Source organism: Callithrix jacchus, chromosome 18, assembly GCF_049354715.1.
Source record: "Callithrix jacchus isolate 240 chromosome 18, calJac240_pri, whole genome shotgun sequence".
NCBI classification, from domain to species: Eukaryota; Metazoa; Chordata; class Mammalia; order Primates; family Cebidae; genus Callithrix; species Callithrix jacchus.
This window is the reverse complement of record NC_133519.1, coordinates 14,053,540-14,069,368: the sequence shown is the minus strand read 5'-3', so window position 1 is coordinate 14,069,368 and position 15,829 is coordinate 14,053,540. Positions and strand designations below refer to the sequence as shown.

At 45.2% G+C, this 15,829-nt stretch overlaps 1 protein-coding gene across 4 annotated transcripts; it reads right to left on the bottom strand.

Annotated features, from left to right (window-relative positions):
• Positions 1-1,935: 1,935 nt before the first annotated feature.
• On the bottom strand, positions 1,936-15,799 carry CHTOP (chromatin target of PRMT1). 4 transcript variants are annotated; one of them, XM_008984440.4, is made up of 6 exons: positions 15,536-15,799; positions 12,674-12,755; positions 10,886-11,039; positions 5,841-6,027; positions 4,900-5,037; positions 1,936-3,157 (listed from the first exon to the last, which is right to left on the bottom strand). In XM_008984440.4, the coding sequence occupies exons 2-6, from the start codon at positions 12,736-12,738 to the stop codon at positions 2,952-2,954; spliced, it is 750 nt and encodes a 249-aa protein (XP_008982688.2). In that variant the 5' UTR covers positions 12,739-12,755; positions 15,536-15,799; the 3' UTR covers positions 1,936-2,951. The 4 variants fall into 4 exon arrangements, with proteins under 4 accessions (XP_008982688.2, XP_035136006.1, XP_035136007.1 ...); XM_035280115.3 differs by having other exon boundaries at positions 5,841-6,024; XM_035280116.2 differs by lacking the exon at positions 4,900-5,037.
• Between the last annotated feature and the right edge of the window lie 30 nt (positions 15,800-15,829).

Below are 15,829 nucleotides of genomic sequence, written 5' to 3'. Positions count from 1 at the left end.
AAAGTGTTGGGATAACAGGCATGAGCCACCGCGTGCCTGGCCTAAGGCCCAACTCCTCTACTGACATATCCAGGTAATAACTGGGAGAACAAGTCTGGACAGTGATTTCTAGTAAGAGACTGGAGGGGTGGTGTCTGGGGATGGTCTGAGGTCAGAAGCCACAAGATCCACCTCCACTGTGGCAGTCCTGTCTGTACAAGTGTTTGGGATGAAGGGAGGACGAGCATGTCAGTACTTGAGGTCACTAGAGCCCAAGGAAATGGAGTCTTGGACAACCTCGCCCTTCGCATATTCCCTAAACAATCAGGGAGGACTGGGCTGCAGTGGGAAGGACAGCCCATTGGAAGAGGGGGTACAGGAGCCAGGACCTCTCCCCAGGTCCTAACCCCTCGGGGTCCCTTACCTCCTTTCCAGGCCTGCTCACCTCTTGCTGGGTGTTATTAGCTGAAATTGCCTGACGGGCACCAGGGAGCCTGGAGGATTGGAAGAAAGTGCAGCCGTTGAGGGCTTATGAGGACTGAAGGCCATGGTGAGTAGCTGGGACCTTATGCCTCTCACCAGTATTACGCAGATCACATCGTCCTATGCTGCTTAAACTCCTTGTCTCTCCACTAATGAAAGTATAAAGTCCAAGCTCTCTAGCAATGCATCTTGTCAGCTGTGGTCTTCCATGCTACCTCAGATGTTCTTTCAGCAGTCTCCCTTTACACTTGGTTCCCTCTGCATGGCATATTCCCGTCTCTAAACTTTCCCTTACAAGATCCAGCTCATCAGCCTCTTTCCTGTGCTCCCAACATGACCCTTATGAAGGACACCTTCTGTTGGTATGGCAAGCCCTCAGCACGTGGCCGCTCAATGAATGAAAGGCCGACTCAGCGGCCAGGTTTACTCACCCTGTCCCACACTACATGTGACTGAAGATGACAAGGACAGGGGTCTCAGGAGAACCTGGGAACTGCAGTGAGCAGGTGGGGCTGACTTCTTGCATGAGGCAGGAGAGATGCAGACGAGGCAGAAAAGAAGCCTAGGCTATGACGGTAACCTCCTTTATAGAGAACTCTTGAGCATCAGTCTGCTCTGGGAAGGGAGACCAGCACTTTGTACTTATTGAGGTTTCAGGAAGAGTAAAATCCCTGTGCTTTAGTATTGGAAAAGACTGAGGGAACAAAACTGGGGTTCAGCTCTGAGGTCACTGTAGCCCTCTGCTAGACCCCCACTGACTTGCTCCCTTGGGACCTTCAGATACCCCACATCAGAGTCGGACTTCAAGTTTAGATTGTCCTGACAAAATTTCCTTCCCAGCCCCGACTAAGTACAAAGTCCTAGCAGTTTAGGGTGAAAGGCAGCCCAGTGACAACTGGCTTGGCACTACCAGGTCCTTCTCTGTTAAACACCACAAGGAAATATATGCCAGGATCCAAGGGCCCAGAATGTTGCCCAAGATGATCTTGCTTTTTTGTGGGCATATTATTTCTGCAGGGCTCAGAGGAAGTCAAATTCTTCACTTTCTGCTAAAGCCACAGTCTCTCCAGAATTTTAACACAAGCAGGAAGAGATTCTCTCAACCACACAAGGGGTATATAAAGATATCATTAAAGCGGCAAGGCACAGTGGCTCACACTTGTAATCCCAGCACTTTGGGAGGCCGAGGTGGGTGGATCATGAGGTTGAGAGACGGAGACCATCCTGGCCAACATGGTGAAACCGTCTCTACTAAAAATACAAAAATTAGCTGGGTGTGCTGGCGTGTGCCTGTAATCCAGGCTAATTGGGAGGCTGAGGGAGAATTGCTTGAACCCAGAGGCAGAGGTTGCAGTGAGCCAAGATCACACCATTGTACTGTAGCCTGGCGACAAAGCAAGACTCCGTCTCAAAAGACATCATTAAAGTAGCCACAGCATTTTGAGGCGCTCCAAATAAAGAGTACTGGGTGGATTTGAGCAAACAATTTGTTATAATGAACCAGAAATACAAGATTCCACTGAAACTGGAACAGTTACAATTGGTTGAACTTAAACTTTCAAGGGAAATAAGGGTGAAATAAAGCTAGTGAGTGGAAAAGTCCCGAGATTGGTTTGGGATAAAATGAGGATAATTACATTTTGGCATGGATATTTTCTGACCTCTTCCAGCACTTCATCCGCCATCATTCTCCATTCTGACACACCTACCAAATCAAATGGCTTTTTCCTCTGTATTATTTATAGGTATAAACCAACCCTATAGTACCCTCCTGGATACAAAGCCAAGAGAAAGTGTGTAAATCTCACAGAATGGTAGAAATCTAGTACAACTCAACCCAGCATGCTGGTTATACATGTGTCAATGTACATGGTAGCAACTTTGACCAAATCAGAGCTGCTATCACATGTAAGCAACCTCTTATGCTGCCCTGTAGTGATGTCAATGTGCTCATTTACTAAATTATCAATGTGGAAGAATGCATCTTTGAGCTCCAGACTTTCTTAACATTTTAAAGAGGCTATTGAAGAGGATGTGACAGAACCCTACCTCAGAAATCTAAGCATCAGGGAGGAACACTTTTTTTTCTGGGACCTTTCTGTGGGGGCAACAGAGATCAACAAAAGAAATGTTAGCATGTCAGAGCATCTGACAAGTGAGGGAAGGCAGAGGTAGGAAGAGGGTGTTCTAGCCACAAGGCTAATGCATTTGTGTTCAAAGAGAAGTCTGGGTACAGGAGGGGAAAATACCCCACCCCCGAAAAAGAAAACAAAAACAAAAAACCAAATCAAAGGACAAAAGGGCTTCATACAATACAGTATCAAAAAGTAAAAGGAACACACTAAATGCACAAGCTGGTGGCAAGTAAGTCCATAGCCTATTGTAATAGGTCCATCCAGCATCAATCAGATTTCTTCTCATCTGTTATCTCAAGGCTATTTACAGACGTGTGGACTAACAAGAGTCTCTCATGGCAGGGTGGGCAGGCTTCAATCATTGGTTTCGGGATCTGTCTGCGCCATGTAGGCATCCAACTCAGCATCCAGGTGTCCTTTTGTTTTCGACATGTATGCATCCAATTGGTTGTCCAGCTGCTCCTTGGTCAATACAGGGCGAGCAAGGGCACCTCTCCCTCGTCCACGGCCTCGGCCTCGGCCTCCAAAGCCCCCTCTTCCCCGACCTATCATACCCCGACCTGGCCCAAAGGAGAAAAAAAAAAAAAAAAAGAGAGACAGTTACAAATAAGTTTAATAGGTGCTATAGTAAATGCCCCTTAGAGTTGCAGGGCCTAGCTGAGAAAAGCTGAAGGGCAGGGAAAGAGGAGAAATGTGGAAAACAGGAAAGACACTGGGTAGAAAGCCACACATGGAAAGCACACATAATGAATCCCTTGTCACAGGATCATCTCTAAATGCTATTTGAACAATTATTATTCTATCAAAAAAGGAAAGTAATTAACTGACAACTATAGTTAAAAAAGAAAACCTTAACTGAACCTAAGATTTGAGATTCACTAAGTTTATAATTAAAATACATAACCTTGTTTAGTAAGATAGGCAGGTGGTAACAAGGGTACAGATAATCAGGGTGTAAAGTAAGATGGTTTTCAAATTAAGTTTATCAGAAACCCTTCTGGAACGTTATCTCATCTTTCTTTAAACTTATCAAGTCTAATAAGCTAGTTGACCTCATGTGTCAGGAGACTGGAGTTTTTCTCACAGAGGAACAATGGAAGGGACTTGAAAAAATATTTTGCAGTAGTGGGATCACGCCTGTGAATAGCCACTGCACTCCAGCCTGGGCAACATGCGAAACTGCGTCTCAAAAAAAAAAAGAAAGAAAAAATATAAGAAAAAAAAATATTTTGAGTTGCCCCAGCTATTTCTACCTCTAATTCTAGTTACCTTATGACAACGGACAATTTTGTTTATCTGAGAAGTAGTTTGAATTCACTTAGCAAACATGCTATTTTATCCTGAAACGCAAACTAGCTTGTACTTCATTCAATAAGCCAAGTAGCATATAACAGGAGAGAAGAAAACAAGCCCTTGGTTATCAGCTTTTCTTTCCTAACAGTTATTATTCCTTGGCAATTTCAAGGTCATTAGTTATGGAAGACCTGCAACACCTTTTAAGAGAACCAAAGCAAATATACACAGGAGCAACAAGAGTGTTTTTTTTTCCTTGACAGGTGTGGTTGGGAGTTTCCCACTGAGCTCTAAACCAGAGGGCTCCCATGAGGTGTTGTTGGGAGTTTCCCACTGAGCTCTAGACCAGAGCGCTCCCATGAGATTTAGTATTAGTAGCAACACCATTAAACTCTTTCCTAATCTGGGTCACGGTCATGAGACAAACATAATAAATTTCAAAGGCAAGATGAACAAGAGCCAGTGTTAACTGATAATAATTCCATCTTGCTCTCTACCTTAAGCAAAAAAAGTCATCTCTGGTTCTCCACAGGCACAAATTTGACACTGAATTTATCTGGTTTCAGAGCAAATGCCCAGCTCCAAGTCTCACCACCCTCTTAACTCTGCTCCATCTTTGTATCTCTCTCTCTTCTATATTCTCATGTGACTCAAACCAGGATTTGGAGCTACAGGGTAGTGTGTGGTGGTGGGGCTGAGACAGGAAGGTAAAATCCTAAACTGACCATTTTAGGGGGTATTTTTAACTGTACAATTTAAATTTGCAAGAACCAGGAAGAAGACAGCATATAATCTGGCTCTGTAATATGCACTTGATTGATTCCTGGAAAAATCATGAGACTTTTGCACTACCAGCATGGGAATTTGAAAAATAAGCCAGTTTCAAATAACAAAACAAGACAAACAAAGAAGCCTGCCTATGACTTGAAGCTGTGCAAAAAGGTGGCTCTGAGTTTTTAAGGGAGGAAAATAAGAGGGAGCTACTCTCTGAAGTTGGTAGCTGACTAACCTCTACCACCGATTCCGCCACGACCCATAGCTCCACGCCCTAGGCCCCCTCTCCCAGGACCTCCACGACCTCGAACACCACCTCTTCTTAAGCCCATTCGGGGAGCTACGGCTCGTCCACCTCGGAGCAGGTTTTGACCTTGGAGAGGAGGCATACAATGTATATGCAGGTAAATCCAAGAGACACAAAGTAGATTCTAACCAAAGGTAGGAGGTGAGGGTTAAATGAGGGTAATTCAGTTAGTTTTTAGGTTGGTTGGGGCAAGCTGCATACTGAGTGTGAACAGGTTAAGCTGCTCTTTATCCAATCAATTCAACACATCTGACCACAAATCCATTTTTGGAAGAAGTTGGGAATTATTTCAATTAATAAGTACATATATTCAATAAATATCTACTAAACAATCAGATGTCTAGCATTGTGGTAAATTTAAAAATAAATGCTATGGTTCCTGATCTCAACACATTCTTCTAGGGAGCAAGAACTATACAGGGAACAGAGTAAGAGTGCCCCAAATAAACATATACAGGTAAGTGCTATGGGTCAACTTGTCCTCTTTTTCCAGCTGTATCAGTGTTTTACTAGCACCAGGAACAAAGAGTGAAGACATAGGCCAAAAGACCTAAGTTTCTTACATTTGACTTATTTCTATTACTTGAATGTGGTTTGATTCAAGCAGCAGCAGGGTGTTTCAAAATGGAATGGAGATGACATGAATTACCTGTTGTTACGCAGGTCATAGCCTCTCACCATTGCACATTATCAGAAAAGGAATGGTATCGATAAAAGACATGCAGCACTATTAAAAATATGTGATTTCAAAAGTTATTATAGTCATACAAATTCAGGCTTAAAGATGTTAAACGAACGTGTCCATAAGCAGCCCAAGAGAAAAGGGAAGGGAGTAGGGCCTGACAATTATCAGGGTACACAGCACTGACCTCGGAGCGACATCCCGCCCCTAAGCAGGGTTCTGGTGGCACGTCCCCCACGTAGTCCTCCTCTGGGCAAGCCTCTCTGGATTATGGGTAGGCCTCGTCCTCCGATTGCTCCCCTGGCCAGGGCCCCTATGGGTCGGCCTAACCGTGCCTGGATGTTACTCTTACCCAGGCGCTGCTTTAAGCTCTTCTGGAAGAAAAGGTGTTAGGGGATTGAGATCAAAAAAGCAATCCAACAGGATCTAGCAACTCAAAGTGCAGAGAGAAAGCAGCAAGTGAGATGCTGGTGTGAAGGGAGATAAACCTGCTGTGGTGTCATAAGGACCCCAAACCAGAAGCAAGCCTTTGCCTCGGAACATGTTAGACAAGAAGCAGAATTTTGATCCAGAGCTGAAACTTCAAAAAGCTCAAGTGTGGTCTCATGAAATGGACATCTCCACAAATTACCTCACTAGTCTGGCTACAGAAGTCATACACTGCCAGTTCAAAGTTTTAGTAAGAACATTTCTATAGTTCAATCTGGATTGTACTGCTTTTGAACTACAGGCTGACAATGATACGACTTGATTCATACCTGCCCACCAACTAGCACTGTCTTCAAAGGCTTACTCAAACACCAAAGGAAGAGTTCATCACACTCTGGGCAAAACTTAAACGACAAGTTTACTTGAGTTCTTGTGACTTAAGAACAAGATTGATTTCTCAAAGAGGCCCGTGTGCTCCGTTTTTCCTCTGAGAATCTATCTCCAGACGGTCCACTTTTTACCTTAAGATGTAAATAAACACAAGAAAGTCAAATCTCCTTTCGTTTCTTAGAAATCCTTAATTCCAAGCCTGCCCTTGCAAACAGCTCCTTTAAAATAGTATGATGACCTTAAATTCAAAATAAACATGTAAATCAAATGTATCTCCACAGAGTGCCAGCCAAACTTGTCAGAATTATTCAGATGAGCTGTAATCACAAAACTCAGGGCCATGTATGAGGACAGGGACACACTCCAGAGACAGAGTATTTTAAAGAATTTTTTCTCAAAAGAAAATCATTAAGACTACATCTCAGAGAATTAAATTCCTTCAAAGGAAAAAGGAACAGCAATAGCCCTGAACAAAACCAAGGTCCTAGCAAACCTGATTATCCATAAAGCCATCAGTCAATATAAAAGAAAATAAATTCTACGGTCCCTTCAGTCTCGAGCCATAAGTGACTACCAAGGTGTATGTGTGTGTTTTCTTTTTTTCTTTGAGATGGAGTTTCACTGTTGTCACCCAGGCTGGAATGCAATGGTGTGATCTTGGCTCACCAAGACCTCCCAGGTTCAAGTGATTCTCCTGCCTCAGCCTCCCGAGTAGCTGGGATTACAGGCGTGCGCCACCACACCTGGGTAATTTTGTATTTTTAGTAGAGATGGGGTTTCTTCATGTTGGTGAGGCTGGTCTCAGACTCCCAACCTCGGGTGATGTGCCTGCCTTGGCCTCCAAAGTGCTGGGATTACAGGTGTGAGCCACCATGCCTGGCCTATGTGAGTGTTTTCTAATCATACCTCTCAAAAAGATGTTGTGAAGCATTATTATTAACTTCCTAGCACAAGATCATAAATTGCTTCTCATCAGTAGGGAACGTACCAAACATGATGCATCTAGCATAAGTAGGTGTAACCATCCATAAACACCTGTCCTGTTACTCCCCTGATTAACACACAATTATGAGGCTAGGACTGCATTCCACAAGCCCCTTTTCTTCAGTTACCCTGCATATATTTATTCTCCCAAGCTTTGTGCGGTAAAAGGAGATCCGTCCACTGCTGGAAAGTTCTTAGTCCATTCCAACCCTTCACTGCCACCAATACTGGCCTTTAATATTCACAGGAAACTTAAGGATGTCAACTACAGGTCGGATGCAGTGGCTCACACGTGTAATCCTAGCACGGTGGGAGAATGAGCTGAGGTACGGGAGTTCGAGACCAGCCTGACCAAAATGGAGAAACCCTGTCTCTTAAAAAAAAAAAGTTAACTATATAATTGTTTTCACTTTAGAGTTGTGCTGTATAAGGCAGCCTCTAGCTACATGTGACTATTTAAATTAGACAGTCTCACTGTGTCACCCAGGATGGAGTGCAGTGACTCAGTATTGGCTCACTAAACTCTATGACTCCCAGGTTTAAGCAACTCTCCTGCCTCAGTCTCCCGAGTAGCTGGGATTATAGGTGCTACCACCACGCCCAGCTTATTTCTGGTAGAGACAGGGTTCCACCATGTTGCCCAGGTGGTCTTGAATTCCTGACCTCAGGTGATCCACCTGCCTTGGCCTCCCAAAGTCTGGGATTACAGGTATGAGCTACCACACCCAGCCCAAATTAGATGTAAATTTTCTTTATTTTTGAGATGGAGTCTTACTCTGTTGCCCAAGCTGAAGTGCAGTGGCATGATCTCTGCTCGCCGCAACCTCCACTTCTTAGGTTCAAGAGATTCTCCTGCTTTAGCCTTCTGAGTAGCTGGGATTATAGGTGTGCGCAACCATGCCAACTAATTTTTTTTTTGTATTTTTAGTAGTTTTACTGTGTTGGCCAGGCTGGTCTCAAACACCCAACCTCAAGTAATCCACCTGCCTCCACCTCCCAAAGTGCTGGGATTACAGGCCTGGCCTAAAATTAAATTAAAAAAAAAAAAAGATTAAGCTCATTAATTGCACTAGTCATATTTAAAGTTTTCAACAGCCACATGTGGCTAGAGGTTAGTGTACTGGATAGCAGATCCAGAATATTTCCATTGTTGCAGAAAGTTCTGGCCGGGCACGGTGACTCGCACCTTTAATCCCAGCACTTTGGGAGGCCGAGGCAGGCAGATAACTTGAGGTCAGGAGTTCAAGACCAGCCTAGCCAACATGGCAAACCCTGTCTCTACTAAAAATACAAAAATTAGCTGGGCATGGTGATAGGTGCCTGTAATCCCAGCTACTTGGGAGGCCGAGGCAGGAGAATTGCCTGAACCTGGGAGGTGGAGGCTTCGGTGAGCTAAGATTGCACCAGTGCATTACAGCCTGGGTAGCAGAGTAAGACTCCATCTCAAAAAAAAAAAAAAAAAAAAATTTCTATTGAACAGTATTACTCTGGATAGAGGTTACCTCCTGCAGAGCCTATACTTAAAGCTTCTTGTTGAAAGGTCCTTGGAATGATCTGTCAAAGACTCATCTTCAGCAATTTCCAATTACTCTTGGAAAATGGCGGTGCTTTTGGCTGCTTTCCTGAGTCAGGGAGGAATCCAATCATTCCAAGGCTTAAGGTAGCTGAAGCAGAAAGCCTTGTTTATTTTTGGTCAGTGAGCCCAATGGTTCAGGGTGGGGGTGTAAGGATGTTATATTTAACTGCTGAACTTATGCACAGCCATGCAATTGCTACCAAAGCCCTTACAGTCGCATGGCACCGCCCTCCAGACGCCCAGCCACAGCTTGGACATATCCTTCCATGGCCACTGTCCGGACTTGCATATAAATTCTATGGATAATAAAGAGGAGGTTTTATTTCAGGTCTGAATAGAATTATCTCCTACTGCAAATCTGAAAGAACCCCCAACTCAAATTACTCAGTATTCTTGCTCCACTTTACTGGTAAAACTTAAGGTGCTGTGGAAATGAGGGTCATTCTACTCTGTATATTTTACCATTGAAAACCTTTAACTGGCCGGGCGCGGTGGCTCACGCCTGTAATCCCAGCACTTTGGGAGGCCGAGGCCGGTGGATCACGAGGTCAAAAGATCGAGACCATCCTGGTCAACATGGTGAAACCCCGTCTCTACTCAAAATACAAAAATTAACTGGGCATGGTGGCGCTACTCAGGATGCTGAGGCAGGAGAATTGCCTGAACCCAGGAGGTGGATGTTGCGGTGAGCTGAGATCGCGCCGTTGCACTCCAGCCTGGGTAACAAGAGAGAAACTCCGTCTCAAAACAAAAAAACAAAAAACAAAAAACAAACAAACAAAAAGAAAACCTTTGACTAAGGTCATGCAAACTCCCTGAACCAGGGAAAAAAGAATAAAATTATTTTTCTGGTGGGTAATTTATCAGAGTTGACCGAGCGCGTTGGCTCACACCTGTAAATCCCAGCACTTCGGGAGGCCGAGGTGGGTGGATCACAAGGTCAAGAGATCGAGACCATCCTGGTCAACATGGTGAAACCCCGTCTCTACTAAAAATACAAAAAATTAGCTGGGCATTGTGGCTCGTACCTGTAGTCCCAGCTACTCAGAAGGCTGAGGCAGGAGAATTGCCTGAACCCAGGAGGCGGAGGTTGCAGTAAGCCGAGATCGCGCCATTGCACTGCAGCCTGGGTAAGAGTTGGGAAACTCAAAAAAAACAAAACAAAACAAAACAAAAAAACAAAAATTTATCAGAGAGTAAAGGATGCTGTGAGATTATCTAAAGCTGAAATAAAGTTTCCGTGTGCTTTTTTTTTTTTTTTTTTTTTGCTTTGTTGCCCAGGCTGGAGTGCAGTGGTGTGATCTCAGCTCACTGCAACCTCTGCCTCTTGGGTTCAAACAATTCTTGTACCTCAGCCACCCTAGTAGCTGGGACTAGAGGCGGTGTGCCACCGTGCTCAGCCAATTTTTTGTATTTTTAGTAGAGATGGGGTTTCACCATGTTGGCCAGAATGCTCTCGAACTCCTGAGCTCAAGTGATCTACCCACTTTGGCCACCCAAGATGCTGGGATTACAGGCGTGAGCCACAGCACCTGGACTTGAAATAAAATTTCTCTGGGGAATAAGCCATTAATCAATGTTAAGGGTTAAGGATCAGAAAACAAACGATTAACACTCATTGGTAACAGAAACAGGCCACAGAGATGGCAAACTCCCTAAAAGAGAAAAACAGTAAAAAGTTACTTATTGGTACCTGCTAAAATTGGAATTCTCTGAACTTCTCTTTCTTTCAGAGAAGTTTCAGCTTTTGCCCTGAGCCACCTTGTAATCATCCATCACGTCCTGACAGCCTCAGTGGACTCCCTGACCGAGATCACCAGCTGCTTCTGGAGCATTATGACCCATTCTCTCACCTGCTTAAGTTTTAATGCTGCCTGGACAGAGGGTCTATTCTCCATCTGCTGGGCCAGTCTTCTGTTTCTGGCACTGGCTAGCTGCTGTTGTTGCTGCATCGAAGCCCGAATATTCACTGGCGTCGGCTGTTTGTTCTTCAGCATATTAGTGAAGCTTCAAGGTCGAACAAAATGGATGTTTAAATAAAAGCTTTATTACAAACATTTATTGGCATTTTCATGGCTTGCTAGACCAGGAGCTTCAGATCCCACGAACTTTTAAGTAAAGTGGTACACTTAGATCAAGGCTGATGTGGGTTAAAGACTCCTCTGTTTCCACAAACTTGCAAGAATCAGAAACTTAGAAATGCAGCTAGGTGCAGCACATTCAACCGAAAGTGATAACAAGGGCTCAGGTAACGGCTTTTAGAGAGGTTGAAGGTATGAAAAACACGCAATAAGCAGATATAATGACAAGAGACAGAAGATGCAGCTTCAAAGACAAACGAAGAAAGCCTAAACCTTAGGGGAATCCAAGGTGCATTCCAAGGCCAAATAGGAGGAAGGACTAGAGCACCTTCAAAGCTCACAGCAATTAACATACTCTCATAAATTACAGGAGTGTATCACATTTTAAAGTATTTATCACATAGAACATACAAACAAAAATAATTAGCTTATCATAGCCGAAGAGTAAGGAGAGAAGTACATATGCTTCAGAAGAGGCAAAAAAATAGACATTAAGTAAATCTCAACGATCTGAAGTCGACTTAATGAAATCACTGGTCAAAGGCATTCTTTTTTTTTTTTTTTTTGAGACAGAGTTTCGCTCTTATTACCCAGGCTGGAGTGCAATGGCACGATCTCAGCTCACCGCAACCTCCACCTCCTGGGTTCAGGCAATTCTCCTGCCTCAGCCTCCTGAGTAGTTGGGATTACAGGCACGCGCCACCATGCCCAGCTAATTTTTGTATTTTTAGTAGAGACGGGGTTTCACCATGTTGACCAGGATGGTCTCGATCTCTTGACCTCGTGATCCACCAGCCTTGACCTCCCAAAGTGCTGGGATTACAGGTGTGAGCCACCGCACCCGGCCCAAAGGCACTCTTAATGAACAAAGTTGTCAGAGATAGAAACTGCCTTTAAATACCTTTACTTTCATTAGTCTCAAATCATCACTTTTTCTGACTCCAAGCAGTTACTTCTGAAAGGTAAACTAGTTCATTTATGAGCCTGTGAAGACACTCCTTATTATTTCTGTCAAGGCAGTGTAATGAAATGGAAGAGAAGAGCACTTAACTGTAAAAGAATCCAAAACAAAAACAAACTAAAAGCAGAATGGAAAAGAAAGTGAAATGAAGCAAAGCAAGTGCCTCTTACAAGGTCCAAGAATGACATTCAAGGGCCTTTGGACATATTCATGGCTTGCTACCTGCCTCTTACAGGCCAGACACAACACTGCTGGCCTTGGACTGGGCAGCAAGCCGACTGTAGCCAGGGTACCATGCTACCGTGCTGCACGACCCCTGTATCAATGTAAAAAAATGTGAAAAGGGAGGGTGTTAGGAGTCTTTTAAAATACATCCCACCAAATAAATATTTCACAGTTTAATATAAAAATCTACTGATAAGGGGTTTTGAAACAACCGCCCAATTTGTTTTGTGTACCACACAAGATGCAACTAAAAACAGAGGTCTGTAGCCTTCTGTTGGTACTTAGCTTACAACTGGCTTTGTGCATTGGACCCCAGGGCCAAGTTAAGTAATGTTTTCTTAGGAAGGAGCTGAAGTTGCTGTTGGCTGCCTCACCGCTCATTTAGAGACATCTTGGTGGTGCTTTTTAGCACAACTTTCGGCGCTGACTGTGCAGCCATCTTCAAATCCCGAGAATCTACAAAGGGCAATAGGTAAAATGAGCAAATCACTATAGTGACCACATTATTTCTCTAAGTGGCAAGGCCCAAGCCAACAACGAAAAGGCCTTATCCGTGATGACTTAAAACACATGAGGACACATTTCAAGTGCTTACATTTCTTTTTTCTCTTTTGAGACAGGGTCTTGCTCTGTCACCCAGGCTGAAGTGCAGTGGCAGGATCCTGGCTCACTAACCTCCTGGGCTCAAGCAATCCTCCCACCTCAGTCTCCTGAGTAGCTGGGACCACAGATGTGCACCACCATCTCTGGCTAATTTAAAAATTTTCTGGAGAGACGGGGGTCTTGCTATGTCGCCCAGGCTTGTCTCAAACTCCTGGCTTCAAGTTATCCTCCCACCCTTGGCCTCCTAAAATGACGGGATCACAGGCATGAGCTGCTGCGCCCAGAAAAAGTGCTTAAGTTTCTATGACAATTACCTCAGATTATTAAAACTTTAAGGTGGCAGGGTGTGGTGGTTCACCATCTGTAATCCTAATACTTTAGGAGGGCAAGGCCACAGGATGGCTTGAGGCCAGGAGTTGGAGTTCAGCCTGGGTAACAAAGTGAGACCCAGACTCTATTAAGAAAATAAATAAATAAATAAATAGTGGTGCGTGGTTGCCAGCACCTGTGATCCTAGCTACTGAGGGAGGATCACTAGAGGCCAGGAGTTGGAGGCTGCAATGAGCCATGATCACACCACTGCACCCAGTTCTCACTCCGGCCCAGGTGAGAACCCATCTCTTTAAAACATACTAACAAGCAAAAAACCCAAAACAAACTTCAAGGCCCAGAAAATACCTGTGAAATTCTCAAAAATGGCAGAACCCAATCCAGCAATGAGAATGTGGAGTTTGGCTTTTTTTTTTTTTTTTTGAGACAGAGTCTTGCTCTGTCACCCAGGCTGGAGTGCAGTGGCCTGATCTGGGTTCAGTGCAACCTCTGCCTCCCGGTTCAAGGGATTCTCCTGCCTCACCTCCTGAATAGCTGGATCTACAGGTAGGTGCTACCATGCCCGGCTAATTTTATTTTTAGTAGATATGGGGTTTCTCCAGGTTGGCCAGGGTGGTCTCAAACTCCTGACCTTGCCTGATCCACCAGCCTCGGCCTCCCAAAGTGCTGGGATTACTGGCCTGAGCCACCACACCCGGCTGAGTTTGGCTTTTAATTTAGAGCAGTCATTTTCTTTTCTTTCTTTTTTTTTTTTTTTCTGAGACGGAGTTTCGCCCGTTACCCAGGCTGGACTGCAATGGCGCTATTTCGGCCCACCGTAACCTCCGCCTCCTGGGTCCAGGCAATTCTCCTGCCTCAGCCTCCCGAGTAGCTGGGATTACAGGCACACACCACCATGCCCAGCTAATTCCTTGTATTTTTAGTAGAGATGGGGTTTCACCATGTTGACTAGGATGGTCTTGGATCTCTTGACCTCGTGATCCACCCGCCTCGGCCTCCCAAAGTGCTGGGATTACAGGCTTGAGCCACTGCGCCCGGCCAGAGCAGTCATTTTCAACCTTGACTACATGACTTACCCAAAGAGGTTTTAAAAAAAAAATAGGTCCAGGTACTACGGGAGCGGTGGCTCACACCTGTAATCCTAGCCCTTTGGTGGGAGGCCGAGGTGGGTGGATCACCTGAGGTCAGGAGTTCGAGACCAGTCTGGCCAACATGGTGAACCCGTCTCTACTAAAAATACAAAAATGCTGGGCGTGGTGGCTCATGCCTGTAATCCAAGCACTTTGGAGGCCAAGGCAGGTGGATCACCTGAGGTCGGGAGTTCAAGACCAGCCTGACCAACATGGCGAAACACTGTCTTAAACGAACAAAAGAAAGCAAAAAAAAAAATTAGCCGGGCTAGCGACAGTGCCTGTGTAATCCCAGCTACTTGGGAGGCTGGGGCAGGAGAATCGCTTGAACCCGAAAGGCAGAGGTTGCAGTGAGCCGAGAGCATGCCATTGTACTCCAACCTTGGCAACAAGTGTGAAATTCCGTATCAAAAACAAACAAAAATAGGGCTGGGCAAGGTGGCTCACGCCTGTAATCTCAACACTTTGGGAGGCCAAGGAGAGAGGACTGCTTGAGCCCAGCAGTTCGAGACCAGCCTGGGCAACATGGTAAGACCTTGTTTCTATTAAAACATAAATTAAAAAAATACGAATATCTGGGCCTAGATTAAACCAGAATCTCTGGTAGTGAGGTTTGGAAATGAATAATTGTGGGGTGGGGGAAAGCTACCTAGGGGTGCTTCCAATGTGCAGCTAAAGTAGAGAAACACAGATTTACAGAGTGAAAATACAGGTATGCCTAGTTTCAAAATTGGATTTCAACTCCAGAATTAAGTAGGGTCTTTAACAAGGAACTGAGGATCTGGGGCAGTGATTAGGAAAGGTTTTCTATATTCACCTGGTAATTAGCTCGCAGAGAGCCCTCCACAATATTTAACCCTAACGCTGCCATTAATTTCCAACATTTCTCATTTAATCTCCCTACCATCCTCAAAGCCCTGTCAAGACTCCCACTTTTGCTCAACCCGCCAAATAAGTTCCCTTTTTATCCCTATCAAACCCAACCTCCCTCAATCCCGCCACCAGGTTCCAGTTCAGCCCCTCCCCCGTCCCCTCGCAGGGGCTCCGCCTCCTCCCCGGGGCCTCCACGCTCCGCCACCTGAGCCGTTTCCACGTGCCACCACCCGCTCTCCGCATCTACTGGCCCCTTCCACTCCCCAAGACTCCCTGCTCCTTCTCACTACCGAAACTCACCGAAGGAAACAGACGCCAGGGTTCCTCCCGGGGCTGCCACCACGGCTCCGGCAGGCGGGCCGGGGACCGGCCGAACCTGAATTGACGGTGGAGGGGCTCGGGTTAGCTAGATGGGCGGTTGGTTAGATGCGTAAGCTGTAGTATGCGAACTTAGTTTGTTGTTGCTGGTTGGCTGTCTAGTCGGCAAATCCGTCTGCTCACTCGGCCTGCCCTTTCCCGACTTTCGTCTGCAGCGGCCGCCAGCTCCGTCTCAGTGTCCAAAACAAAATGGCCGCCACGTCCCGTGCGTGTAGG